The sequence below is a fragment of the Bos mutus genome, chromosome 19 (genome assembly GCF_027580195.1).
Source record: "Bos mutus isolate GX-2022 chromosome 19, NWIPB_WYAK_1.1, whole genome shotgun sequence".
Lineage (NCBI taxonomy): Eukaryota > Metazoa > Chordata > Mammalia > Artiodactyla > Bovidae > Bos > Bos mutus.
The window spans coordinates 36804964-36829835 of NC_091635.1; the positions used below are offsets into that span (position 1 = coordinate 36804964).

At 62.8% G+C, this 24872-nt stretch overlaps 2 protein-coding genes across 6 annotated transcripts in view; both read left to right on the top strand.

Annotated features, from left to right (window-relative positions):
* The window catches only part of CCDC57 (coiled-coil domain containing 57), a 110559-nt gene extending 108118 nt beyond the window's left edge, over positions 1 to 2441 (top strand). For all 4 annotated transcript variants that reach the window (XM_070390139.1, XM_070390137.1, XM_070390141.1 and 1 more), the window contains one exon: positions 1937 to 2441. In XM_070390139.1, the coding sequence (XP_070246240.1) occupies positions 1937 to 2136 (200 nt within the window). In that variant the 3' untranslated portion in view covers positions 2137 to 2441. The remainder of the gene's footprint in view (positions 1 to 1936) is intronic.
* A 3116-nt stretch (positions 2442 to 5557) lies between these two features.
* Positions 5558 to 24427, top strand: FASN (fatty acid synthase). Of its 2 annotated transcripts, XM_070390144.1 has the most exons (42): positions 5558 to 5735; positions 7601 to 7738; positions 8509 to 8661; positions 10011 to 10184; positions 10424 to 10624; positions 10738 to 10860; positions 10946 to 11061; positions 11152 to 11286; positions 11970 to 12432; positions 12531 to 12718; positions 12816 to 13005; positions 13609 to 13703; positions 13843 to 13977; positions 14083 to 14286; positions 14394 to 14509; positions 14746 to 14918; positions 14999 to 15190; positions 15272 to 15352; positions 15468 to 15656; positions 15817 to 15996; positions 16074 to 16277; positions 16864 to 17168; positions 17472 to 17864; positions 17949 to 18113; positions 18231 to 18349; positions 18429 to 18583; positions 18734 to 18937; positions 19095 to 19245; positions 19331 to 19509; positions 19600 to 19719; positions 19994 to 20116; positions 20242 to 20465; positions 20550 to 20751; positions 20877 to 21028; positions 21139 to 21230; positions 21430 to 21581; positions 21667 to 21909; positions 22244 to 22432; positions 22657 to 22887; positions 22979 to 23199; positions 23279 to 23377; positions 23462 to 24427. In XM_070390144.1, exons 2-42 carry the CDS (start codon positions 7612 to 7614, stop codon positions 23849 to 23851), a joined length of 7548 nt encoding a protein of 2515 aa, XP_070246245.1. In that variant the 5' UTR covers positions 5558 to 5735; positions 7601 to 7611; the 3' UTR covers positions 23852 to 24427. The 2 variants fall into 2 exon arrangements, with proteins under 2 accessions (XP_070246245.1, XP_070246246.1); XM_070390145.1 differs by lacking the exon at positions 10011 to 10184.
* The last annotated feature ends 445 nt before the right edge of the window (positions 24428 to 24872 follow it).

Sequence of the window (24872 nt, forward strand, 5' to 3'; positions counted from 1 at the left end):
GCCCTTCTCCCTACGCCTCGTCCCCCAGGCAGACAATGGGATGGACTCAGGTCATGCCCACGAACCCTTGAAGGGGCTGGTCCCTCAAGTTGTAGGGAGGGACCCCCACATCGCAGTGGTCAGACTCCTGACCCTGACCCTCCCCAATGGCAATGGCCTTCCAGAAGGAAACCGAGTTAGCAGGACAGGGCTGACCAGAGATCCCTTTACAAGCAGTTGTAAAGACGTCTAGGGTGAGAAGGTCTCTGTGTAGAGAGGAAGAATTCACCCAGGGTTGAAGAACCAAAGACATGGGCGCTTTCTCAATGAGGGAGGAGCAGCCATGGCCACAGGAAGTAAAGGGAAACCTGGGGATATCCAGGGACCCACATCCTCACCCTACTCCAGGACCTGGCGCTGGCAGGCAGGGGGCAGGGGGAGAGCAGGACCTGGCTCAGCTTTGGGTCTGAGGGCACAAGGAGAGGCCACTGGGTGTGACCCCCGAAGCCCCCAGGAAAGGAGAAGCAGCTCCAGACATCTCCAGAGGCCAGAGGAGTAGAAAGGGCACAAAACGAGAGAGGGGACCAGGGCCTGGGTACGCCTGGCCAGTGCCCAGCTTATGGTGCTGGAGTCACTGCAAGAAGCCTGGCTCACAGCCCTGTGTGTGCTTTCCAAGTCCCGGCCTTTCCTGTCACCCAGCTCCATGCCAACCCTGTTCTTTCCCTCCAGAGGCTGTGCGGCTGCTCTGCTGGCCTTTCCCCAGATTGGAGTCTGAGCCAGTTTGGTCCCTGTCGTCCACCTGTGCAGCACGTGGCCATGTGCTGGGCGGACCCCTCCAGACTGCTCCGTGTCACACCACCAGGCCCACAGTGGTGGGCTCGGTGACACTGGGCAGACGGTGTGCATCCCTGAAGTGTGTCTCACATGTGTGAGACGCCAGCACCAGGCAGCCAGGCCCCACCTATCCTGACTTGACGCCCTGTGTCAGCGTTCTTTTATTTTTTATATTTTATTTTTTTGGCTGAGCCACATGGCATGCAGGATCGCAACCCCGACCAGGGATCGAACTCATGCCCCTTGCATTGGAAGCACAGCGTCTTAACCCTGCATGCTGGGCCAGCCCAGGAAGGAGAGCAGCCGCTGAGCTTGCATCATCTCACCACTGCTTTTTATTTTTTTCATTTTTTATTTATTTGTATACAGTTTTTAAAGGTTATGCTCCATTTACAGTTATTACAAAATACCGTCCACATTCCACATGTTGTACAATACAGTCTTGTAGCCTCACAGTTGCTTTTTAATAACATCTTCCTGGTACATTTTTTTTTTTTTAAGAAATACATTTTTAGTTTTAAAAGCTAGGAAAACAGTGAAAAGCTCAAGGGACTTTTCAAACATCACCTAGAGTGCCCTCGTGCAAAGACAGTTGTTGCCAGTATTTAGGGAGGGCTGCCCATACTTAGAGCATGTGCTATAGCTCCAGGGTCCTTGGCCTGGGCCTGGCCACGCGCATCAGGGCTGCTGTGCCGCTGGAGATGCTCGCAAGCATGGCCAGAGGGCACAGGGTAGATGACAGCCTGGGAAGTGCCGTGAGTCAACCATTAACCTCGGAACCTCCGAGGGACCCATTATGAAATGATCAGGACAGGAGATGTTTTCACAGCCAAGTATCCTGTGTGCCCAGTGGAGGGGCAGGTCCAGGCCCCCAGAACACCTGGAGAGCACATGTCCACACAGACCCGCTGTGCGGGACACCAGGGCCAGGACCTCCAGATACAGCCATTGCCCTGGAGGACACTGGCCTTCGTGGGCTCCCACAAGGAAGCTGACGTGGGATCTCTGGTTCCTGCTGGAGAGAAGCTCGGCCAGCACTCACTGAACCCAGCTCTCCATGTGCACCGCATCCTCCTGCCCCGTGATGACTCACCCTCCTTTCTCTTTTCTCTTCACCTGCTAGAGCACCCAGCACCGACAGCCTGTAGCCTCCAGCACCCTGAGGGGAGCCCCACTGTGACGTGGGCAGCCTTTGGCGTTGAAGGGATGAAGATGGAAGCCCAGACAAGGGGCAAGCCTACTAGACACCCCAGGGCTCATCCTCCAAAACATAAAGGCTGCCAGCGGCCCCCCAAGATTCGGAACTACAACTCCAAGGACTGACCCACCCCACTCCTCCCCGTCCCCGTTCTGATCCCTTCCTTTCTCCTCCCCCACCCTCCCGCCTTCCCCTTTCCCCTCCTGCTCCCTTCCATCCAATGTGTCAGTCCTTCTTCCTATCCTCCTCCTCGGTGCTTTTGTCTCCATGTCAGGGCTGTGCACGCGCGCGCGTGTGTGTGTGTGTGTGTACAGTGGGGGTGGTGAACTACTAAGGCACCTCACAGACTGACCACCGAATCCCAAATTCTTCTTTGAACTTGGGAAGGACAGTAAAAGATTTCCAGGGCTTTGCATATGTGGCTCTCATGGCCTGGTTTCTTGTGTTTCAAAGGTTCGACCGTGAGTGCTTTTGGTACCATCACACACACTACTCCGTTTATATCTGAGTTTAAAATAGAAACCCAGTTACAGTCCTGAACTACAGATGTCACAGACGAGTGAGCAAGAGATCTCGTAGCAGAAAATTCTGTTCAACTTTGTGCAGACCCTGCTACCAACACGCGGGTTTCAGGATTCACTCTGCGACCAGGGCTGAGCCTTCTCTGGTCCACGTGGGGACTGAGGGAACCCTGTAGGTGGGCAGAAAAGCCAGCCATCCACAGAAGGAGCACCCGATTCAGGGCTGGGGACGCAGGTCGGGCGTTCAGAGCTCCACGGGAGCCCTGCTCTTGGCAGTGCCTGAGCAAGGCCTGACAGAGGGGCAAGAGCTGCGTTCTCACCTCCAGCCCAGAGGCTGCAGGTTGACATCCTGGCCTTTTGCTCTCAGCCCAGCTGCACCACCTCTGTGTCAGGCCAGGGCCCCTTATGCAGGGCCCGGGCATGAGGTGGATGTGTGTCCAGGAAGCTTCGCTAAGAGCTGGGCCTGGCACCAGGGCAGCACTTGGCACATGCCATGCTTGTGTTCACATGGTCAGTTGTTCTGGGGCCCAGGCCCCTGGAGAGGCTTCCTGGCCTCCTCGCCAGCCTCAAGCCCCCCACTTGAGCTGAAATCAGACAGGGAGCAACAGAGAAGCTGTGGGCAACTACTGGGCACACAGTAGGTCTGTGCAAAGCTCACTCCCAGCCCTGAGTGCTGTGTGCCTGCCCTGCAGTGCATGTCTGTCCTGGACAAGGAGTGAGGAGATTGGGAGGGGGTTCCCAAAGTAGCCCACAGGGTCCTCAGGGTCATCTCCTGGGGCCTGGAATAAGACCTGCAGCTACTGTGCTTGGGGCCAATTGGCAGCCCTCCCAAGGGGCACATTTCGGTGGAAAAGAAGAGCGTTGCCTCACTCACAGTGTCCCCCCTGCCAAGAGGAGCAGAGGGCAGGCCCTTGAGGCATGTGTACTGCCAGTCTGCACCCTGGCTAGGTGCAGAGGTGGGCAGCCCCTCCACAGGACGGTGGGGTGCTCAGCCTGGCCTACAGAGGTGCAGAGCCCCCCACAAGCCCCTTTGAAAGCATACATTTCATTAATGTCATCTTGTTTATCTAGGTTTCAGTCTTTGATTTCTGTGAAAAGAGGGAAGATAAAAATCTACACAAGCACATTGACGTCCTAACCACTGATGCACTGCTTATCCTGGGCACACAGTGTTTGGGGAGCTGCGGAGAAAATGGCAGGTCTCTTCCAATGTGCCAGAAAGGAACATGCCAGGAGCAGCTTTGCTGCCGGGTGGCAGGGTCTCCATACTCTGTTTTGTCTGGCACATTGCCATGTAAGTGAGACGTGGCCATGTGACTTCCTTTAGCTGAAAAAGTGAGCCCCTTTGCTAGAAACAGATCCCATAAGTCCTCATCCCTCTGTGGTGCAAACAAGGGTCTCGAACTCAGCCACGCAGCCTGCGATCGTCGTGTCACCTGGGCCCCTGGTAGTCTGCAGTGAGCAGAGCCCCACTGACCAGCAGGAAGTGAGCCTGCTCAACACCGAGAGTTGAGCGTGTTTGTGCAGCACGGCCTACCCACTTCTGATCCAGGATACCAAGGGTCTGAAAAGCTCTTAAGTAGGAAGGAAAACAAAATCCCACAAAGTTATTTGGGACAGCAGTTGAGCTGCGGGATCTCCCTCCCCTCTCTCCTTTTTTCCTGTCTTGCCCTTTGTTTCACAGTGTGCAAACCAGAAGTCCCCAGTGATGATGCCAAGAGGAAGACTAGAGCAAGAGAGATGAGCTGCCACTGGGACTACCTGGGGGTGTAGGGAGCACTGTAGGGTTTGAGGGAGGGGCACCTGAAGTCAAGTTATCTGGTTTGACGTAGCAGTCCCGTTCTGTCCTGCCCAGAACATCTGTGGCCAGTGCCATGCTCCACAGTCTTCAGTTGCTGAGAGCAAGACAAGAGCGGTTGCACGGAGGCAGGGGAGGAGAGCAGCAGCGTTTGATTACAAGAGGAATCGGCCAGGCACCTCTGCCAGGGCTTTTCTGACCTCCCAAGGGTCTATCAGTGGTCCCAGGAGATAGTAAGGGCCGTGCAGGGCGTGGCCACCAGTCAGTCCTTCCTGGGCTCACGTGATTCCCGATCCGTGTTGTTTTCAGTCTGGAAAGTCAAGGATTTGTGTGTGTGTGTATAAAATGGATAAACATTTGAGCACGGGAATTACAGAAGGAGGGTGTGCGGGCGAGGAGAGACGCACTTCCATCGGTTCGTGTGCGTGCCGGTGGGTGAGAGTGGCCACGTGCGAGCGCGAGTGCCTCTGCCCAGGGAGACTCCTTTGTTCAAGCCACGCCAAGAGGTGTCCGTGCAGAACCCGCTCGCCAGATGGCCGCTCCCCGTCCCCGCGGCCGTCTGCGGAAGGCCCCTGCAGGCCTCGGAGCGTCCTCCGGGTTCCCGCACTCGCCCCGCGAATTTCGGCGGCGAGGCAGGAAGGACCGGGGGCGCTGCGCTGCGGTGACCGACAGTAACCCCGCACGGGGCACCCTCGGCCGGGTCAATGACCGCGCGCGGCCCGCGCAGAGCCCGGGGCCACCCGGCCCATCACCCTATCACCTAGCAACGCCCACTCGAGGGGCGCCATTGGGCCAGCGCGCACGCCTCGGGCCCCCGATTGGCTGCGGCTGCAGAGAGCCACGCCCCCGGCCCGGCTCCGCTCAGCCCGGACGCTGGCCGTCAATTCGAACGCCTGGGGGTCCGTCTAGCCCCCAGTGTGGCCCCAGTATGACCCCCAGAGTGACCCAAGTACGCCCCGTTCCGTTTCCACCGCGCGCCGTGCACACGTGGCCCCCGCGATCCCGGAGGTGGGGGCGGCCCCGGGAGGCGTGGAGCACGGAACGGAAGTTGGGGGGCGGGGGTGACACCGTGCCCCGCCCCGGAGCCCCCCGAGTCCGGGGCCCCCAACCCGGCGCCCCCTGGGCGCGCCCCCGCGCAGGGTCCCGGCTCCCGGCGGCGGCGCGCCGCATCACCCCACTGGCGGCGGCGCGCCTTGTCCCGGGGCGCAGCCCCGACGCTCATTGGCCTGGGCGGCGCAGCCAAGCTGTCAGCCCATGTGGCGTGTCCGCACGGGGACGGCCGCGGTTAAATAGCGCCGGCGCGGGCCTAGAGGGAGCCAGAGAGACAGTAGCGGCCTCCCCTCCACCGCACACTCCATCCTCGCTCTCCCTCAGCAGTTCGCACAGCCGCCCGCGCCCAGACCAGGTACAAGCGGCCAGGCCGGGCCGGGGTCGGAAGTTGCGAGTCGGGAACCCGGTCCTGGGGCCAGACTGGATCGGGGGCTGGGGCGGGAGCAAGGCGGCCGGGCTCGAGCGGGCGCCGCCGGCCCGCATCCTCTGGCCTTGGGTGCGCATGGTTCGGCGCGCTGATGGTGAGGGCTCATCTCACACAGCCTGCCCTGGTCTCGGCGTCCGAGCCTCCGGTCTGGATGTTCGAGCCCCACGAGACGCCCGAGGCTAGGCGGCAAAGGGCCCTCGCGCCATGCCTAAGCCCAGCGAGGCAGGTGGGCGGATGGCGAGGGGCGGACGCCCGGGAACGCCGCGAACAGCCATTTTGGTCTTGGACTGGGCCGGGCGGCTGCGGACCCTCGAGGGCCTGTTGGAGCCCCCAGCCGCCACACCCTCGAGGGCCTCCTTTTCCGGCTTGGCCGCCGAGCCCCTCCACCCACGGCATCCCCATGCCTCCGGGTGCAGGATAGCCGTCTCGGCCGACCGGAGGGCCTGAGAAGAGGGGAGGGAGGTGGATGGAGGAGGCGCAGGGCCGTATAAGGTCGGCTCCTCCACCACGTGGGCTCCATTTGGAGCCCCCAGAGTTCTGGGGGGAGAGCCACTCCTGCCGGGTGCAACCTCACGGCGGCGCGCGCAGTTTCGCCAGCGCCGCAGGGGTCTCCACCCTTTTGCCTCGTCCCGCCGGACTCCGCGTGAATAGCAAGTAGGGGGAGAACAGAGCGGGCGCTTTCTGGAGAAGCAGCCGCCCCGGGAGCTGGTGCTTCTGGGCCGGCAAAGGGCTCTTTATTCAGCGCTGGGGGAGGGGGCTCCCTCTGCCGGGACGCCGGGGCGATCAGGCCACCCAAGGAAGACGCTCTCTCCACTCCTACTTTCCCATGCTCAGAGAAACCCTAAAGGGCCAGTAGTTGGCGAGTTCACCAGTCATCGGCGCCATAAGGCCCTGGAGCCTTGGTGGAAGTTTGCAGGACCAACCTTGGCCTTGCCCCCTTCCTCAGACAGGAGCCCCATCCAGGGCCCACAGGCTCAGGGTAGACTAGGTTCCCCCGTTGGTGCTGGGAGACCTGGGTCTGGATGGACAGGCAGGCTGCACAGTAGGCAAGCGCAGTCCTGAGGCCTCGACCTGTGCAGATGTGTGGGTCTGGGTAGTGCTTGCCTGGCAGCTGAGAGAGTGGTTCTCCAGGTTGGAGCCTGCTGGAGGGGCCGTACAGGCTGGGGCTGCCCACTGTGGGACAGGGACCAATTTTTCCCCAGAGCCCCGCCAGGCCTTGGCACTGTTGAGGAGACCAAGCTGTGGTTCTGGCCTGGAGGGCAGCTCGAGATGCTGAGCGCAGAGCCAGCTAGTCAGTGTGGGCACTTCTTCCCACCCCCACATTTGCCCTTTCTCCTTAGCCTACTAAATTCCCTGGGCTACCTCTTAACAGGCTGACGGCCAGGCAGTCCCTTCCTCAGAAGGGTTTGGGCCCTGCCTCCCACCATGGGGCCCCCTCCTGAGTCTCCTGCAGCAGGGCTGTGGTGGGGTCACCCCAGGCCAAGGCCAATGCCCAGAGAGCCCAATGCGAGGTGTTGGCAGGCTGGACCAGAGTGGGGACTCCCCTTTCCCAACCACCATACATACCCTTCACAAAACGTTCCAGCGGGTGCACAGCCCCAGAGCTGGCCATGTGGATCTTTGTTGCAGGGCTTTCTGAGCTGCTGTTCTCAGACCCTTGAGTGGGCCAGATGGAGGAGGGGGTTCATGAAGCCAGGGTTGGGAAGCAGCTGGGTCTCCAGCGAGGCTGTGGACTGGCCGTGCTGGGGCCCAGGCTGACTGGTGTCCGGGCCCCCATGCCACCCTCCTTGCAGAGAGAGCAGCCATGGAGGAGGTGGTGATCACTGGCATGTCTGGGAAGCTGCCTGAGTCGGAGAACCTGGAGGAGTTCTGGGCCAATCTCATTGGCGGTGTGGACATGGTGACAGATGATGACAGGCGGTGGAAGGCCGGTAAGCGAGTCTGGGGCTCCCCGCCTACTTGAGAGGTTCTTTTCTCACCCCTTCTGTGGACACAATCTCCCGGGTTACCAGGGAGGGCCTGCACTCCGGTCCCACTGGCAGAGCCAACAGTCACCTAAGGTGAGGCCGTGTTATAGCTTCTTTCTGGAGACGGTACCAGAAGGCTCTGGGCTAGGGGAACGTGGGACCTCTGGCCAGTGGGCTAGGGACTGAACTCCAGCCTGTGGGAGTCTGGAGTTCTCTGGGCATAGCCTTTGCCCCTTTCACAGACCAGGGCCATTGCTTAGGGTGGAGCCAGGGCAAGACCAGGTGGGTGAACACCTCCAGCCAGCCACTGCCTGCCCACGTGCTGTCCCAGGCGGTCAGATAAGACATCAGGCTCCCCCGGGAAGCTGGTTTGACTCCCTCACGCCCAGTAGATTCTCCCGCAGAGCGGCTCCACCTGATCTACAGGATATGAGTCAGTGTGGCAGAGCCTGGCTGGCCTTAGCTGCCAGGCCGGGATGGGGCCAGGCAGAAGGTCTTCAGCCAGGTCAGGACAGTGGCAGGTGGGAGGAGGCAGCGCTGCCCGCTACAGTGCTCTGCTCTGCTCTGGGGCCATCACCCATGAGGTTCCCCCCGGCCCAAGGGTCCCCTTCAGAAGTGGGCCCACCCATCCCAGGGAGCTTCAGCTCCCTGTTGCAGCCGGGACTCCCCCCCAGTCAATCACTCAGGGCTATGATGTCCTATGACTGATTTCTCCACCTGTGTGTGTTCCCTAGGACTATATGGCCTGCCTCGGCGGTCAGGCAAGCTGAAGGACCTGTCCCGGTTTGACGCTTCCTTCTTCGGGGTCCACCCCAAGCAGGCACACAATATGGACCCCCAGCTCCGCTTGCTGCTGGAGGTCACCTACGAGGCCATTGTGGATGCAGGTGGGCCATCTGGGGGGCTGCAGAGGGCCCGTCCCCAAGTTTCCTGCTGCCCTTCTTGAAAACCTCCCTTTTTGCTTCTAAAAGCATCGTGTGTTCATAACAAAACATCCAGAACAGAAGGTGCTGAGGAGGGAGCGGAGCCCTGGGCTGGGGCCGACGAGGTGGGGAGGTGTGGGCCTCAGGCAGCTCAGGTTTCACAACTGCACACCAGAGGAATCCCAGACATGTCCTGTCACCCCAGTTTCCTCACTCCCCATTGCGTGGCTGATCTTGGAGGCGAGGGCAGGACACCAGGTGCCAGGCAGAGCAGGAGGCAGGATCTGGCCCCAGGACTCTCACCCTCCACTCCCCTCTGCTGGGTTGTGCCTAGCCTTGGAAAAGTGCTTCAAGGGCACAGACTTGTCCCAGGGACACTGGGGAACATGGAAATTGTGCTGAGTGGGAGAGGGAAGGCTGGCCATGGGGGTGAGGCCCCTCAGCAGGTGGGCCACAGGGGAACCCAGGACCTGCCTACTGCCACCTGTGGTTTGCAGGGCGGGTACCCTGGCCTTACAGGTCTCTTGTCCTGCAGCAGATGCTAAGTAGCCCCTGGGGTTGACCCTTGAGTGTGACAGGGTCCTGGACAGGCACTGCCTGCGGGGAGGGGCGGGGAGGCGGAGGCCTTCCCACTGCCCAGGCCCCACCCGGAGACCTTGGATGCTGCTCTCCAGGGGCTGGCCAGTGTCCCTCCCTCCTTCCCAAGCCTGGACACTCGGCTTTTGTCTCTCTCTGTCTTCTTATCTTGGCCCGCCCAAGGCAGGCTGCTCTCAGGGCTCATCAGACCCTGCCAGCAGTACCAGTGCCCAGGGGAGTAGCCTGGGGACAGTGCTGTCCTCTGTCCCCACCTCCAGCTGTCTCTGGCCTCTGCCTGACCCAGAGACTGGAGCCCCACCTGGCACCCCGCCTGTCCCCCGGGCCCCAGTTTCCTGTGACCTGGTTATCTGTTGTCAACCCTACCTGGGCCAGCCACCCCACTCTGGCTCCACTGTCTCTTCCCTGACTCCCCAGCCACTCTAGAGTCAGGCGAGGTGGAGCCTCCTCTCCCCTGCAACGTAGGATCGAACCCTGGGTTCGATCCCATGGAGATGGGAACGGCAACCCACTCCAGTATTCTTGTCTGGAGAATCCCATGGACAGAAGAGCCTGGGAGGCTACAGTCCATAGGGTTGCAGAGTTGGACATGACTGAAGCGACTTAGCATGCACCCAGTCACCCCAGCCAGAGAGGCCAAGGGGAGACGCCTCACCTCCCAGAGCTCAACAGCAGGCTGGGCACAGCACAGCTGCAGGTTTGACTTCTGCCTCCTACAGGCATCAACCCAGCTTCCATTCGGGGGACGAACACCGGTGTCTGGGTGGGTGTGAGTGGCTCTGAGGCTTCAGAGGCTCTGAGCCGAGACCCTGAGACCCTCGTGGGCTACAGCATGGTGGGCTGCCAGCGTGCCATGTTGGCCAACCGCCTCTCCTTCTTCTTTGACTTCAAAGGTGGGTGCCCACACAGCCCTTTTGTTTCTGACTCAGGCCTGGGGTGGGGGGAGGCGGGCAGGGGCCGGATGACAGCTGAGACCCTTCCAGACTCTGACCACACCTCCCCTAGGAAGGCCAGCAGGAACAAGGTCCTGGTGGTGTGGGTTCCACGTGGAGAGCACTCAGTAGAGCTGTCAGAGCCCCAAGGTGTAGGGTGGGGAGGCGGTCCCACGGCTGCATTGTGTCCTTGCCTGCAGGGCCCAGCATCGCCCTGGACACGGCATGCTCCTCCAGCCTGCTGGCCCTGCAGAGGGCCTACCAGGCCATCCAGAGAGGGGAGTGCGCCATGGCCATTGTGGGCGGCGTGAACATCCTGCTGAAGCCCAACACCTCGGTGCAGTTCATGAAGCTGGGCATGCTTAGCCCCGAGGGCACCTGCAAGTCCTTCGATGCATCAGGTGAGAGCAGTGGGCATGGGGCCCCGGGCAGTGCCTCCACCCTCGATTCTATCCAGCACCAGCCCCTGAGCCCTTCCCTGAGCTCATGAGCCTGAAGTGCCCTCCGCCCCCAGGGAATGGCTACTGCCGTGCAGAGGCTGTGATGGCCATCCTTCTGACCAAGAAGTCCCTGGCCCGACGGGTGTACGCCACCATCCTCAACGCTGGCACCAACACGGATGGCTGCAAAGAGCAAGGTGGGAGCTGGCCTGGGGCAGGCGAGGGTGGGGCTACGGGTAGTCGGGCGGGGCTGGGGGTGCTGAGGCCTGGACCCGCCCCCAGGCGTCACCTACCCCTCCGGAGAGGCACAGGAGCAGCTCATCAGCTCCCTGTATAAGCCGGCCGGGCTGGACCCGGAGACCCTGGAGTACGTTGAAGCCCATGGCACCGGTACCAAGGTGAGACCCCTGCCTGGCCCTGCTCATATCCCACGTCCCACGCCAGAGAAGCACCAGGGCGGGGTCCTGACCTCCCTGAGTTCCCCACAGGTGGGCGACCCCCAGGAGCTAAACGGCATCGTGCAAGCCCTGTGTGGCACCCGCCAGAGCCCCCTGCGGATTGGGTCCACCAAGTCGAACATGGGACATCCGGAGCCCGCCTCAGGGCTCGCGGCGCTGGCCAAGGTAGGCAGGCGAGTCTAGGGCCATCTTGTCCCTGCCCCGTCAGCGTCTTATAGCCTGCTGGGGGAGGGTCCCTCCCGGCTGTTCTGTGGGATATGGGTCAACTGAGGCCCGGAGAGCAGGCCGCCAGCATGTGGCCAGCCCCTGCCTGGCTTCACAGGGCCAGACATTTTACCCAGCACTTGCTCCCCAAGGGGCCAGCCAGAGGGAGCAGAAGCAACAGGGCAGCCCGTGTCTCCAGGCTCGCTCTCCCTGTGGCCTCCTGACCAGCTGGTAGCTTGGAGGACCCAGGTCACTACTGGTTGAGCTTCTGGGTATGATGGGAGCTTCCTGGTGGTCTCAGCTCCCTGGGCCACCATAGCCACCTGTCTGCAGCTCTTAGCTTGGGAGATGGGGTGGGGAATGGCTGAGGAGCCTTTGTCTAGATCCACAGCCAATGAGGCTGGGAGGTGGCAGGGCCCCAGGTGAGGCCTAGGGCTGAGAGGAGACAGAGCATGTGGCTTGGTCACCAGACCGCTGCACTGGGGCAGGGCGAGCTTTGGGGGAGAACGAAATTGCTTGCAGCGGGCAGGGCCTCTGGGGTGACACAGAGGGTCCTCAGGAGGGGATGTACCTGAAGCCCATCCCGACCAGCAGGGGCAGGGAGCCCAGGGCCGGCCGTCCTGCTGACCGCGAGGCACCCACAGGTGCTGCTGTCCCTGGAGCACGGGCTCTGGGCCCCCAACCTGCACTTCCACAACCCAAACCCCAAGATCCCAGCACTGCAGGATGGGCGGCTGCAGGTGGTGGACCGGCCCCTGCCCGTCCTCGGGGGCAACGTGGGCATCAACTCCTTTGGCTTCGGTGGCTCCAACGTGCACGTCATCCTCCAGCCCAACTCCCAGCCACTGCCACCGCCTGCCCCACATGCCGCCCTGCCCCGTCTGCTGCGGGCCAGTGGGCGCACCCTGGAGGGTGTGCAGGGTCTGCTGGAGCTAGGCCTCCAGCACAGCCAGAACCTGGCCTTCGTGAGCATGCTCAATGACATCGCGGCCCCCTCCCCAGCAGCCATGCCCTTCCGTGGCTACGCCGTGCTGGGCAGCCAGGGGGGCAGCCAGGAGGTGCAGCAGGTGCTGGCCGGCAAGCGCCCACTCTGGTTCATCTGCTCCGGTGAGCCCCGACCCCACCCCGCCCCACCTCAGGTCATCCCCGAGGGCCGCACGGGCTGGGACTGCACGGCGCTGCCCTGACATCTCCCTCCGGGACAGGTATGGGCACACAGTGGCGCGGGATGGGGCTGAGCCTGATGCGTCTGAGCCGCTTCCGCGACTCCATCCTGCGCTCGGATGAGGCCGTGAAGCCTCTGGGACTGCAGGTGTCACAGCTGTTGTTGAGCACAGACGAGGCCATCTTTGATGACATGGTCATCTCCTTCGTGAGCCTCACTGCCATCCAGGTGTGCCCCTGGGGTCTGGGGTGAGCCGGCTGGCAGGGTGGTGAGCCTGGGGTCCCCGAGACTGGCATGACCCATCCTGTTCCCACCCCACCCCCAGATCGCGCTCATAGACCTGCTGACCTCCATGGGCCTTCAGCCCGACGGCATCATCGGGCACTCCCTGGGTGAGGTGGCCTGTGGCTATGCCGACGGCTGCATCTCTCAGGAGGAGGCCATCCTCTCTGCCTACTGGAGAGGCCAGTGCATCAAGGAGGCCAACATCCCGCCCGGGGCCATGGCGGCTGTAGGTAGGCACTGCCCTCTGCTCCCCTGTCGCGCTCCACCCCTGGGCCTGAGGGTCTCCATAGGAGGTGGTCATCTGTACTGGCACCTTTCTGTGTTGGTGCTGGGCAGAGGCCAGGGCCTGGGGGCAGCTCACCAGCCACTGTCCTCAGCGCAGGGTGAGAACAACCCTGACAGCCTGCCCCGCTATGCCCCGGATGGCCTTGGAGCCCGGCATACTTGCCCATGGGTGTCAGTAGAGGCCAGCGTGATTTTCACATGAACCCCTGGGGGGGATGCTGCAGGCGGAGTGGGCCTGCTCACACTTGGGACAGGCAGGGGTGGGGACGGGAGGAGACCAGAGAGAGCCGGAGGGGCTGTTGGGAGAGTGAGGCCAAAGCCCTCTCTGGTAGGCCAGGCGTGGGACCCGAAACTGGCTCCCACCTGTAGGACGGTATTAATGACACCTCTGCCTGAGACCAGACAACGGCAAGGGTGAAACTGCCTCGTAAAGGTGCCGCTCGGCAGCTGTCATTAGGGCCACCCAGGCAGCATTCCCCTCCCTGGGGAGGGCTGTGTGGGGGTGCCTGCTCCCCATGCCACCCTTTGAGGCTCTCTTCTGCTCCCAGGCTTGACCTGGGAGGAGTGTAAGCAGCGCTGCCCCCCTGGCATCGTGCCTGCCTGCCACAACTGCATCGACACCGTGACCATCTCGGGACCTCAGGTGGGCCCTGGGAGGCAAGGCCTCGTCCCCAAGTCCCCTTTCACCCCCGCAGAGCGTGCTCTGCGCGGGGAGCCCGGCACCAGCCCAGACCCGGACTGCCGTCAGCGCCCCCGTCCCTCCCCGTCTGCGCTCCCCCCAGGCCTCCATGTTGGAGTTCGTGCAGCAGCTGAAGCAGGAGGGCGTGTTCGCCAAGGAGGTGCGGACGGGCGGCATGGCGTTCCACTCCTACTTCATGGACGCTATCGCCCCCATGCTGCTTCAGCAGCTCAAGAAGGTGGGTGGCTGTCCCCGCGCTGTGTGGCGGGGGCCCTCCCTGAGGACAGGCGGGGAAGGCAGGCCCCAGCTCCCTCAGGCTGACCCCGCCCGGCCCTCCGCCTAGGTGATCCGGGAGCCCCAGCCGCGTTCCCCACGCTGGCTCAGCACTTCCATCCCCGAGACCCAGTGGCAGGAGAGCCTGGCCCGCACCTTCTCGGCCGAGTACAACGTGAACAACCTGGTGAGCCCCGTGCTGTTCCAGGAGGCGCTGTGGCGCGTGCCCGAGGACGCCGTGGTGCTGGAGATCGCACCCCATGCCCTGCTGCAGGTACGCGTAGTCCTGCAGGGCCGGCGGGCTGGCCGGGCGCGGGGGGCTGAGCGGGGGGCCAGTGGGAACTGGCCAGGGGGAGGCCCAGCCCGCCTCTGCCTCTGCAGGCCGTCCTGAAGAGAGGCCTCAAGTCCAGCTGCACCATCATCCCCCTGATGAAGAAGGACCACAGGGACAACCTAGAGTTCTTCCTCAGCAACGTGGGCCAGCTCTACCTGACCGGGTGCGGCCGCTCTCCCTGCTCAACCCTGGGAGGCTCCTCCCCAGCCAGGCCACCGGGCGGCCTTAAGATGGTCCCCAGGAAGCAGACCTCTGGGTGCTGGGCCACTTCCACACCCTTGGCATGCCCCCCACCCCACCCTGTCTCAGGCGTCTCCGAGGTCTTAGGGGAGATGGGTTGACCGTGGGTCAGCAGTGGGTGTGACAGGGCAGTCACAGCTCCCCTTTTGCACCCTCCAGCATTGACGTCAACCCCAACGGGCTGTTCCCACCTGTGGAGTTCCCAGCTCCCCGGGGCACCCCCCTCATTTCCCCCCACATCAAGTGGGACCACAGCCAGACCTGGGATGTGCCCACTGCCGAGGACTTCCCCAGTGGCTCCAGTAGCTCCTCTGCCACCATCTATAAGATCGGTGAGTCCTTGCAATGCAGGCGGGCAGGGGGGCGGGGTGGCTTCCTCCGCAGCGGTGGCACTAAGGCCCAGGCCCCACAGACATCAACCCCGAGTCCCCTGACCACTATCTGGTGGATCACTGCATCGACGGTCGCATCATCTTCCCGGGCACTGGCTACCTGTGCCTGGTCTGGAAGACACTGGCCCGAGCCCTGGACCAGAACATGGAGCACACGCCTGTAGTATTCGAGGACGTGACGCTGCACCAGGCTGTCATCCTGCCGAAGACAGGTGAGGAAGGTGGCTCAAGCTATGGGGTGGGAGGGCCAGCTGCCGACCCCTGCAGCTGACCTCTGCCCCTGCTGCCCACAGGGATTGTGCTCCTGGAAGTGCGGCTTCTGGAAGCTTCCTGTACCTTTGAGGTGTCTGAGAATGGCAACCTGATCGCGAGCGGTGAGCAGGGGCCCTGGACCGGGCTGCAGGGTCCCTGCTGGGGGTCTCTGGGTAGACCTTAGCTACCGGCTCAGCCCTGCCCTCACTCAGGCCCTTCTGCCATCCCTGCCCACAGGGAAGGTATACCAGTGGGAAGATCCCAACCCCAAGCTCTTTGACAACCGGTATGGCCCGGACCCTGCGACCCCCGTGGACCCCACAACTGCCATCCACCTGTGCCGTGGTGATGTATACAAGGAGCTGCAGCTGCAGGGCTTCAACTACGGCCCCTACTTCCAAGGTATCCTTGAGGCCAGCTCCGAAGGTACGTACAAGGGAGGTCCCACTTTGTGTTTTGGGGCCAACCCCTGCTGCCTGGTGTGAGGGGGCCACGAGGGGTCCCCCCAGGTTGGGGCACACAGAGGAGAGGGCCCACGGCAGGAAGAGACCTAGCCTGGCCAAACCGACAGCCCCTTTCTCCCCAGGCAACACAGGCCAGCTGCTCTGGAAGGACAACTGGGTGACCTTCATGGACACCATGCTGCAGATGTCTATCCTGGCCCCGAGCAAGCGCAGCCTGCGCCTGCCCACACGCATCACCGCCATCTACATCCACCCGGCTACCCACCAGCAGAAGCTGTACACGCTGCAGGACGAGACACAAGGTCAGCCCTGCCCTGGCCCCACACACGTGCCTCCCCGTGCCAGGCCCTGCCCACCCTCACCCAGCGTGTCCCCACAGTGGCCGACGTGGTAATAAACAGGTGTCTGGACACCACGGTGGCTGGCGGCATCTACATCTCGAGGATCCACACCTCGGTGGCCCCCCGGCATCAGCAGGAGCAGCTGGTGCCCATCCTGGAGAAGTTCTGCTTCACACCGCACGTGGAGACTGGGTGCCTGGCTGGGAACCTGGCCCTGCAGGAGGAGCTGCAGCTGTGTGTGGGTGAGTCTTTTGCACCCACCACCCTCATCCCGGGGCCCAGCTCCCAGTTCCCGGGCCCCGTTATCCCATCACAGCCTCTCCTACGTGTGGGGTCTACCTCTGCCTTCCCCTGTGAGTGCCCCTGGCTTCCCCCTACCTGGAGCTGATGTCTTCAGAGGGGGCCTTGGCAGAGAGGTGACAGATTTCGCCCCTCTTGTCTGTACCACCAGCCAGCTGCACAGGCGTGAGACCACCCTCTACCCAGGGCTCATGCCCAAGCTGAGGGGTGCGGGATGGTGGGGGGAGCTGGGGAGGGGCAGCCAGGGCCGGCAAAGCATGGAACCCATCCTCTGGGGAACCCATACTCTGGGGCTCACACCTGCATGGGGGGCAGGGCTGCCCTTTGCCCACCTAGTGTACCAATGGTCAGTGCCAGTTTCCAGCCCTGGAGGACTGGACAGTCCACTCCATCCCTCTATCTTCCGTCAGTGGGCAGAACCAGGTAGTGGGTTCTGCTCCAAGCAGTCACTAGTTCCTGGTCGGGGGAGCTTCAGGAACCCCAGCCCAGCTGAGGCTCTTCCCTGACATGTGACTCTCCCCTCCCCAGGGCTGGCACAGGCACTGCAGACCAAGGTGGCCCAGCAGGGGATAAAGATGGTGGTTCCTGGGCTGGATGGTGCCCAGGCTCCCCAGGAGGCCCCACAGCAAGGCCTGCCTCGGCTGCTGGCCACCGCCTGCCAGCTGCAACTCAACGGGAACTTGCAGATGGAGATGGGCCAGATCCTAGCCCAGGAGAGAGCCCTGCTGTGTGATGACCCCCTGCTCAGTGGGCTCCTCAACTCCCCAGCACTCAAGGCGTGCGTGGACACTGCCCTGGAGAACATGACCAGCCTCAAGATGAAGGTGGTGGAGGTGGGTGTCCCACGCAGCCGCAGGCCCAGTGCTCAAGGACTCAGATATCGGCAGTCCCGAACCTAAGGGAGGGCTGGGGCCTCTCAGACGTGAGGTCGCCCAACTCAAGATGGAGCTGAGGCTGCCCAGACACCGAAGGGGAAGGGGGCACTGAAGGGACTGGTTCCAGGGGTGTGGTGGGCAGGGCAGCACTGGCCAATGACCTCTGCAGAATCGGTGGGTGGGCCTTTCTGGGAAACACCCAGCTGAGGTGGGGGGACGCCTGCCCAGGGGCAGCTGATCCAAGAAGCTATTCCATCCCAGGTGCTAGCTGGTGACGGCCAACTGTATTCCCGCATCCCCACACTGCTCAACACCCAGCCCCTGCTGGAGCTGGACTACACAGCCACTGACCGCCACCCCCAGGCCCTGGAGGCTGCCCAGGCCAAGTTGCAGCAGCTCGATATAACCCAGGGCCAGTGGGACCCCTCGGACCCGGCCCCCAGCAACCTGGGTGGGGCCAACCTCGTGGTGTGCAACTATGCCTTAGCCAGCCTCGGTGACCCGGCCACGGCTGTCAGCAATATGGTGGCTGCCCTCAAGGAGGGAGGCTTCCTGTTGCTGCACACGCTGCTCAGAGGACACCCCTTGGGAGAGACTGTCACCTTCCTCACTTGCCCTGAGCCACAACAAGGCCAACGGCACCTCCTGAGCCAGGTACAGGCGGAGCCAGGATTGGGTGGATGGGGCTGGGGGGGCGGGACCGGGAGGCTGCAGAGCCCTGACCCCCTCAACTCACAGGATGAGTGGGAGCGCCTGTTTGCTGGTGCGTCCCTGCACCTGGTGGCCCTGAAGAAGTCCTTCTACGGCTCGGTGCTCTTCCTGTGCCGCCGGCTGGCCCCGCTTGACAGCCCAATCTTCCTGCCCGTGGAGGACACCAGCTTCCAGTGGGTTGACTCCCTGAAGGTCAGTCCTTCCCAGCCCCTACCAGGCCAGGCTGACCCGGCTCCAGTGTCGGGACCTGGGGGAATCCCCCCCATCAGGCAACCCTTCCTCGTCAACCCTTCCTTCATCCTTCTACAGAACATCCTGGCCGATTCCTCCTCCCGGCCCGTATGGCTCATGGCTGTTGGCTGCACCACCTCAGGGGTCGTGGGCTTGGTGAACTGTCTCCGGAAAGAGCCTGACGGGCACCGGATTCGGTGAGATGCCCACTGCGCTACGTGCCCCTTGCCCCGGGACCCAACCACAGCCTCCCCTCACCTGTCTGGCTGCCCACAGGTGCGTCCTGGTGTCTAACCTCAACAGCACGTCCCCCATCCCTGAGACAGACCCGAAGTCCTTGGAGCTGCAGAAGGTGCTCCAGAGTGACCTGGTGATGAATGTCTACCGTGATGGGGCCTGGGGAGCGTTCCGCCACTTCCCACTGGAACAAGGTGAGCCCCCCGGGACTACCCTGCTCCTCCGGGTTCCTCGCCTCCCAGCTGGGTGGACTGAGGAGAGGGCAAGAGGACTCTGGCTGGAAGCCCTGCTCCAGGCCAGGGCCACATGCGATCCTAGGGGCTCCACTTTCTGTCACCCCCTAGACAAGCCCGAGGAGCAGACAGAGCATGCCTTCATAAATGTCCTCACCCGAGGGGACCTGTCTTCCATCCGCTGGGTCTGCTCCCCTCTGCGCCACAGCCAGCCCACGGCCCCTGGCTTCCAGCTCTGCACCATCTATTATGCCTCCCTCAACTTCCGCGACATCATGCTGGCCACGGGCAAGCTGTCCCCCGACGCCATCCCAGGTACAGGCAGCCCACGGTAGGGGGACCAGAACAAAGACCCCCCCCACCCTGGGGCCGGGGCCTGGGACGAGAAGGGTCCTCACCCAACAGTGCTCAGGAACCTGGGAGGCTCCTCCCAGTGAGGTCAGGGGCTCACTCACCCGCCATCTGCCCCCAGGAAATTGGGCCTCTCGGAACTGCCTGCTAGGCATGGAGTTCTCTGGCCGAGATGCCAGCGGGAAGCGTGTGATGGGGCTGGTACCCGCCGAAGGCCTGGCCACCTCCACTCTGGTGCCTCAGAGCTTCCTGTGGGACGTGCCTTCCAACTGGTGAGTCACCAGGGCTGGGACCTGGGGCCCGACATGGACGTGGCCGGGCATCAGGCCAGAGCTGACCCCTGCACTGTGCCCTTAGGACCCTGGAGGAGGCCGCCTCGGTGCCCGTTGTCTACAGCACAGCCTACTACGCGCTGATGGTCCGCGGGCGCATGCAGCCAGGCGAGACGGTACTCATTCACTCGGGCTCCGGCGGCGTAGGCCAGGCTGCCATCGCCATCGCCCTCAGCCTGGGCTGCCGTGTTTTCACCACTGTGGGTAAGCCTCCGACCCTTCCCAGAGCCCAGGATTGTCTGCCTGGCAGCGCTGCTAAAGCCCAGACTCACCAGGTGTGCCTCTCTCTGCCAGGGTCAGCCGAAAAGCGGGCATACCTCCAGTCCAGGTTCCCCCAGCTCAACGAAACCAGCTTTGCCAACTCCCGGGACACATCCTTTGAGCAGCATGTGCTGTGGCACACAGCCGGGAAGGGTGAGTGGTCCCCATCACTCACCACCCACCATCCGCCTGTATCCTCAGCCCCCTCCTCCTCCCATCCCCCACTCAGAAGGGTGAGTGGTCCCCATCACCACCACCCACCATCCGCCTGTATCCTCAGCCCCCTCCTCCTCCCATCCCCCACTCACCAGCCAAGCTGGAGGAGACGCTGGCCCATGCTGGGACAGGGTCTAGACCTTCAGACTCATGTCAGGTTGGCCGGGCTGTGACCTTCACTATGGGGACCCGGCTTGCCCCCCATCCCAAGGTGCTGACCTGGTCCTCAACTCCCTGGCGGAAGAGAAGCTTCAGGCCAGTGTGCGGTGCCTGGCCCAGCACGGTCGATTCCTGGAAATTGGCAAATTTGACCTTTCCAAAAACCACCCCCTGGGTGAGATGGGGCGGCAGGCCTGGTGGGTGGCTGGGTGGGCAGGGGGCTGTTGGGCAGAGTGGGGGTCTGCAGGGTGGTAGGCTGTGGGCTATGTGGTGAGGCCCCCCGCCTGCCCACCTGTCCAGGCATGGCCATCTTCCTGAAGAACGTGACTTTCCACGGGATCCTACTGGACTCTCTCTTTGAAGAAAACAACACCATGTGGCAGGAAGTGTCGACACTGCTGAAGGCGGGCATCCGGGAGGGTGTGGTGCAGCCCCTCAAGCGAACAGTGTTCCCCAGGACCCAGGCGGAGGACGCCTTCCGCTACATGGCCCAGGGCAAACACATCGGCAAAGTGGTCATTCAGGTGAGTGGGGGGCCCTGGGGGTCTCTGGCCCCAGCCCTGGCCCCTGCCAGCAGTGCGTGAACAGGGGCCCTGCTTGGGCTGCAGGTACGTGAGGAAGAGCAGGAGGCGGTGCTGCACGGGACCAAACCCACCCAGATGGTGGCCTTGTGCAAGACCTTCTGCCCAGCCCACAAGAGCTACATCATCACTGGGGGCCTGGGTGGCTTTGGCCTAGAGCTGGCCCACTGGCTCGTGGAGCGAGGGGCCCAGAAGCTGGTGCTGACCTCCCGCTCTGGGATCCGCACAGGTGAGTGGCCTGAGGGTGGGGCAGTGGGAAGAGCCTCCTTCAGACCCCTTTATGGTGCTCTCAGGGCACCTAGGCTTGGGACCAGACCTTCATTTGCCCATCCCCTCCCACTGTCTGTCCCATAGGCTACCAAGCCAGGCAGGTCCACGAGTGGAGACGCCAGGGTGTGCAGGTCCTGGTGTCCACCAGCGACGTCAGCTCACTGGATGGCACCCGGAGCCTTATCACTGAGGCCGCCCAGCTTGGGCCCGTGGGAGGCATCTTCAACCTGGCCGTGGTGAGGACGGCTTTAGAGGGGCTGGAGCCAGCTGCCCAGGGAAGGGCCCCTCCTAAGAAGCCCTCCAAAGGCCTGGGGCCGAGGCAGGTGCTAAGATCCCCTCACCCCAGGTCCTGAGAGATGCCATGCTGGATAACCAGACCCCTGAGTTCTTCCAGGACGTCAACAAGCCCAAGTACAATGGCACCCTGAACTTGGACAGGTGGGCTCCTCCCTTCTCCTCTCCCGCCTTCTCCCTGCACAGCCCTTGCACTGGTGTCCAGAGACCTGGCCATGGGCCTCTGCTGGGGTCTGACCACAGGTCCAGGGAAGGGGAGGCGGTTTGGCGGGTAAGCAGGAGTCCTGGGCATGACAGCCGGGGGGCTGGGGAATCCGGCTGGGGGTGACTTAAGAACCCACAGGGTGACCCGGGAGGCATGCCCAGAGCTGGACTACTTCGTGGTCTTCTCCTCCGTGAGCTGCGGGCGTGGCAATGCCGGCCAGACCAACTACGGGTTCGCCAACTCCACCATGGAGCGCATATGTGAGAAGCGTCGGCACGACGGCCTCCCAGGTGGGCCCACCTGCCACTCCCCGATTGGTGCGGTCCCACCCTCATAACTACCCCGACTCACCACAGCGCCACTGCCCACCCACAGGCCTCGCCGTGCAGTGGGGTGCGATTGCTGACGTGGGCCTCCTCATGGAGCTGAAGGGCACTAAAGACAAAGCCATCGGCGGGACGCTGCCCCAGCGCATCACCTCCTGCATGGAGGTTCTAGACCTCTTCCTGAACCAGCCCCACCCCGTCCTGAGCAGCTTTGTGTTGGCAGAGAAGGCTACATCCCGTGGCCCCAGCGGCAGCCACCAGGACCTCGTGAAGGCTGTGACTCACATCCTGGGTGAGGCAGCACCCTGCCCCCTCGCCACCGGTAGACACTCGTCTCCCGAGTCTGGTCTCCCAGGCTGCAAAGGGGGGCGTGCTGGGCTTGCTCATGGAGGGAGAGGCATAGGTGGTCTGTGCAGAGTTGGGTGGGGGCTGTGGGTCCCATGGTACCATCTGTTCAGTTCAGTCGCTCAGTCTTGTCCGACTCTTTGCGACCCCGTGAATCGCAGCATGCCAGGCCTCCCTGTCCGTCACCAACTCCTGGAGTTTACTCAAACTCATGTCCAGGGTACAATACCCACCCAGGGCCCCTCCCGCGTTGCCAACTGAGCTGCCTCCCCACCCCCCAGGCATCCGTGACTTGGCCACCGTCAACCTGGACAGCTCGCTTTCAGACCTTGGCCTCGACTCACTCATGGGCGTGGAGGTGCGCCAGATGCTAGAGCGTGAGCACAACCTGCTGCTGTCCATGCGGGAAATCCGGCAGCTCACAATCCACAAGCTGCAGGAGATTTCCGCGCAGGCTGGCACAGCTGATGGTAGGTATGGAGGGGGTGTCCCCAAAGCAGCACTGTCCCCTCAGGGCTCTTGGCCTCCGAGCAGGTCAGGGCTTGTCCATCTGGCCCCTTCCTGAGAGGCCTCCTTGGGCGCCCAGCGCCCCACCCATCTGCCCTGGCCACCCGTGGCCGACGGGTGTGCATGTCTGTGTGTTTGTGGCAGGGGACCCTATGGTATCATCCCTGGTATCTGCCCCTCTTCACAGAGCTGACGGACTCCACACCCAAATTCGGCAGCCCTGCCCAGTCGCAGACCCAGCTGAACCTGAGCACCCTGCTGGTGAACCCCGAGGGCCCGACCTTGACGCGGCTCAACTCGGTGCAGAGCTCCGAGCGGCCCCTGTTCCTGGTGCACCCCATCGAGGGCTCCACCACCGTGTTCCACAGCCTGGCCGCCAAGCTCAGCATCCCCACCTATGGCCTACAGTGTACAGGAGGTATGTCAGGGGCCTACGGGGCTGCCCCCCAGGGAGTTGGGGATGGCAAGGCACCTGCAGACGAGGGCTAAGCCTCATGCTGTGCCCGCAGCGGCACCTCTGGACAGCATCCAGAGCCTGGCCACCTACTACATCGAGTGCATCAGGCAAGTGCAGCCAGAGGGGCCCTACCGCATCGCTGGCTACTCCTACGGGGCCTGCGTGGCTTTCGAGATGTGCTCACAGCTGCAGGCCCAGCAGAACGCTGGCCCCACGAACAACAGCCTCTTCCTGTTTGACGGCTCGCACACCTTTGTGATGGCCTACACTCAGGTGAGTGCGGCAGCGGACGGGAGTCCGCAGGCCCAGCCCCTTGTACCTGCCACTGCAACAGCTCTTCCTCCCTTTGCAGAGCTACCGGGCCAAGATGAACCCCGGCTGCGAGGCAGAGGCCGAGGCCGAGGCCATGTGCTTCTTCATGCAGCAGTTCACGGAGGCGGAGCATAGTAGGGTGAGTCGACCCGGCGTGGGGCCCGGCCTCCCGATGCCCCCGCCCCCGCCCCCGGCGCTGCTCGCTCACTGTCCTGTCCTACAGGTGCTGGAGGCCCTCCTGCCCCTCGGGGATCTGGAGGCGCGTGTGGCAGCCACCGTCGAGCTGATCGTGCAGAGCCACGCGGGCCTGGACCGGCACGCGCTCAGCTTTGCTGCGCGTTCCTTCTACCACAAGCTGCGCGCCGCGGAGGAGTACACGCCGCGGGCTACCTACCACGGCAACGTGACGCTGCTGCGCGCCAAGATGGGCAGCGCCTACCAGGAGGGCCTGGGCGCCGACTACAATCTGTCCCAGGTGTGCGACGGCAAGGTGTCCGTACACATCATCGAGGGCGACCACCGCACGCTGCTGGAGGGCAGCGGCCTGGAGTCCATCCTTAGTATTATTCACAGCTCCCTGGCCGAGCCGCGCGTCAGCGTGCGGGAGGGCTAGGCCACCGGCCCGCCCCCCGCCTCCCACCTGCCGACCCTGGCACCGCACCCCGCGTGCAGGCGCCCATAGGACCAGCACCCCCACGCACACGCACACAGCCCACCCCGCGGCTTCCCTGGGCGCAGGGCCGAGACCCGCGCCGCCGACTCGGAGACCTGCCTGGTCTGTGAAGAGTCGGCTGAGCCACTAGCCGGGCCGAGCTTCCAGAACCTCACGGGCTCTGCTGCACTGGTGTGGTTGTCGTTTTTCTGTTTGGATTCTCCTATTTATTGCGTCGCCATGGGGGGCGGGGGGTGGGGAGGGGAGACGCTGGTCGGTCCACCTGGGAAGCTGGCGCACGCGGGAGCCGGGCCCAGGGCCCCATGATGCCGGAGGTCGCGCGGAGCAGCCCTGGGCGCTGGGCACCCACCCTATTTGTCTGTGTTCGTTTTTCAAGAAATAAGGTTCAAATTGCTGCGTGGGTTTTGAAATTTACTGTAATTGTCTGTGTAAAGAACCGTGTCTGTACTCTGTTTCATTTTTCACGAACCTGGTAAAGATGTTGTCTCCCATGATTAAATCTCTCCTTCGCTCTGGCGTCTGGTCATCCTTTCATCCTGCCTGCTGATCAGCTCTGTGAGCCTCCACTGTCCTGGCGCCCCAGGGAGTACCACCCTCTGCTTCCCGCAGGAGTGTGTGTGTGTGGAGCGGTGATACCTGGCTCCAGAAAACAGGCTGGACACCTCCAGGGAAGGGGCCCTCGATCAAGGAAACTTGACCAGGAGGGGACAGGTAGGCAGTCTGATAATGGGCTGGCATAATTGAGGACCCCCCCACCTAGGGTAGCCTTGCCAGAATTCCTTCTCCCTCAGGGAAACCTTGGGTTTTCTTTCCTTGGCCTCAACTGAGTGCAGGATGCCCACCCACATTATTGAGAGTAATTTTTACTTGAAGTCACCTGCTTGTAGACTTGCACCGCATGGACCGGATACCTTCACAGCAACACTTAGATGAGTGTTTGCTTAACTGGCCAAGTCCAGCA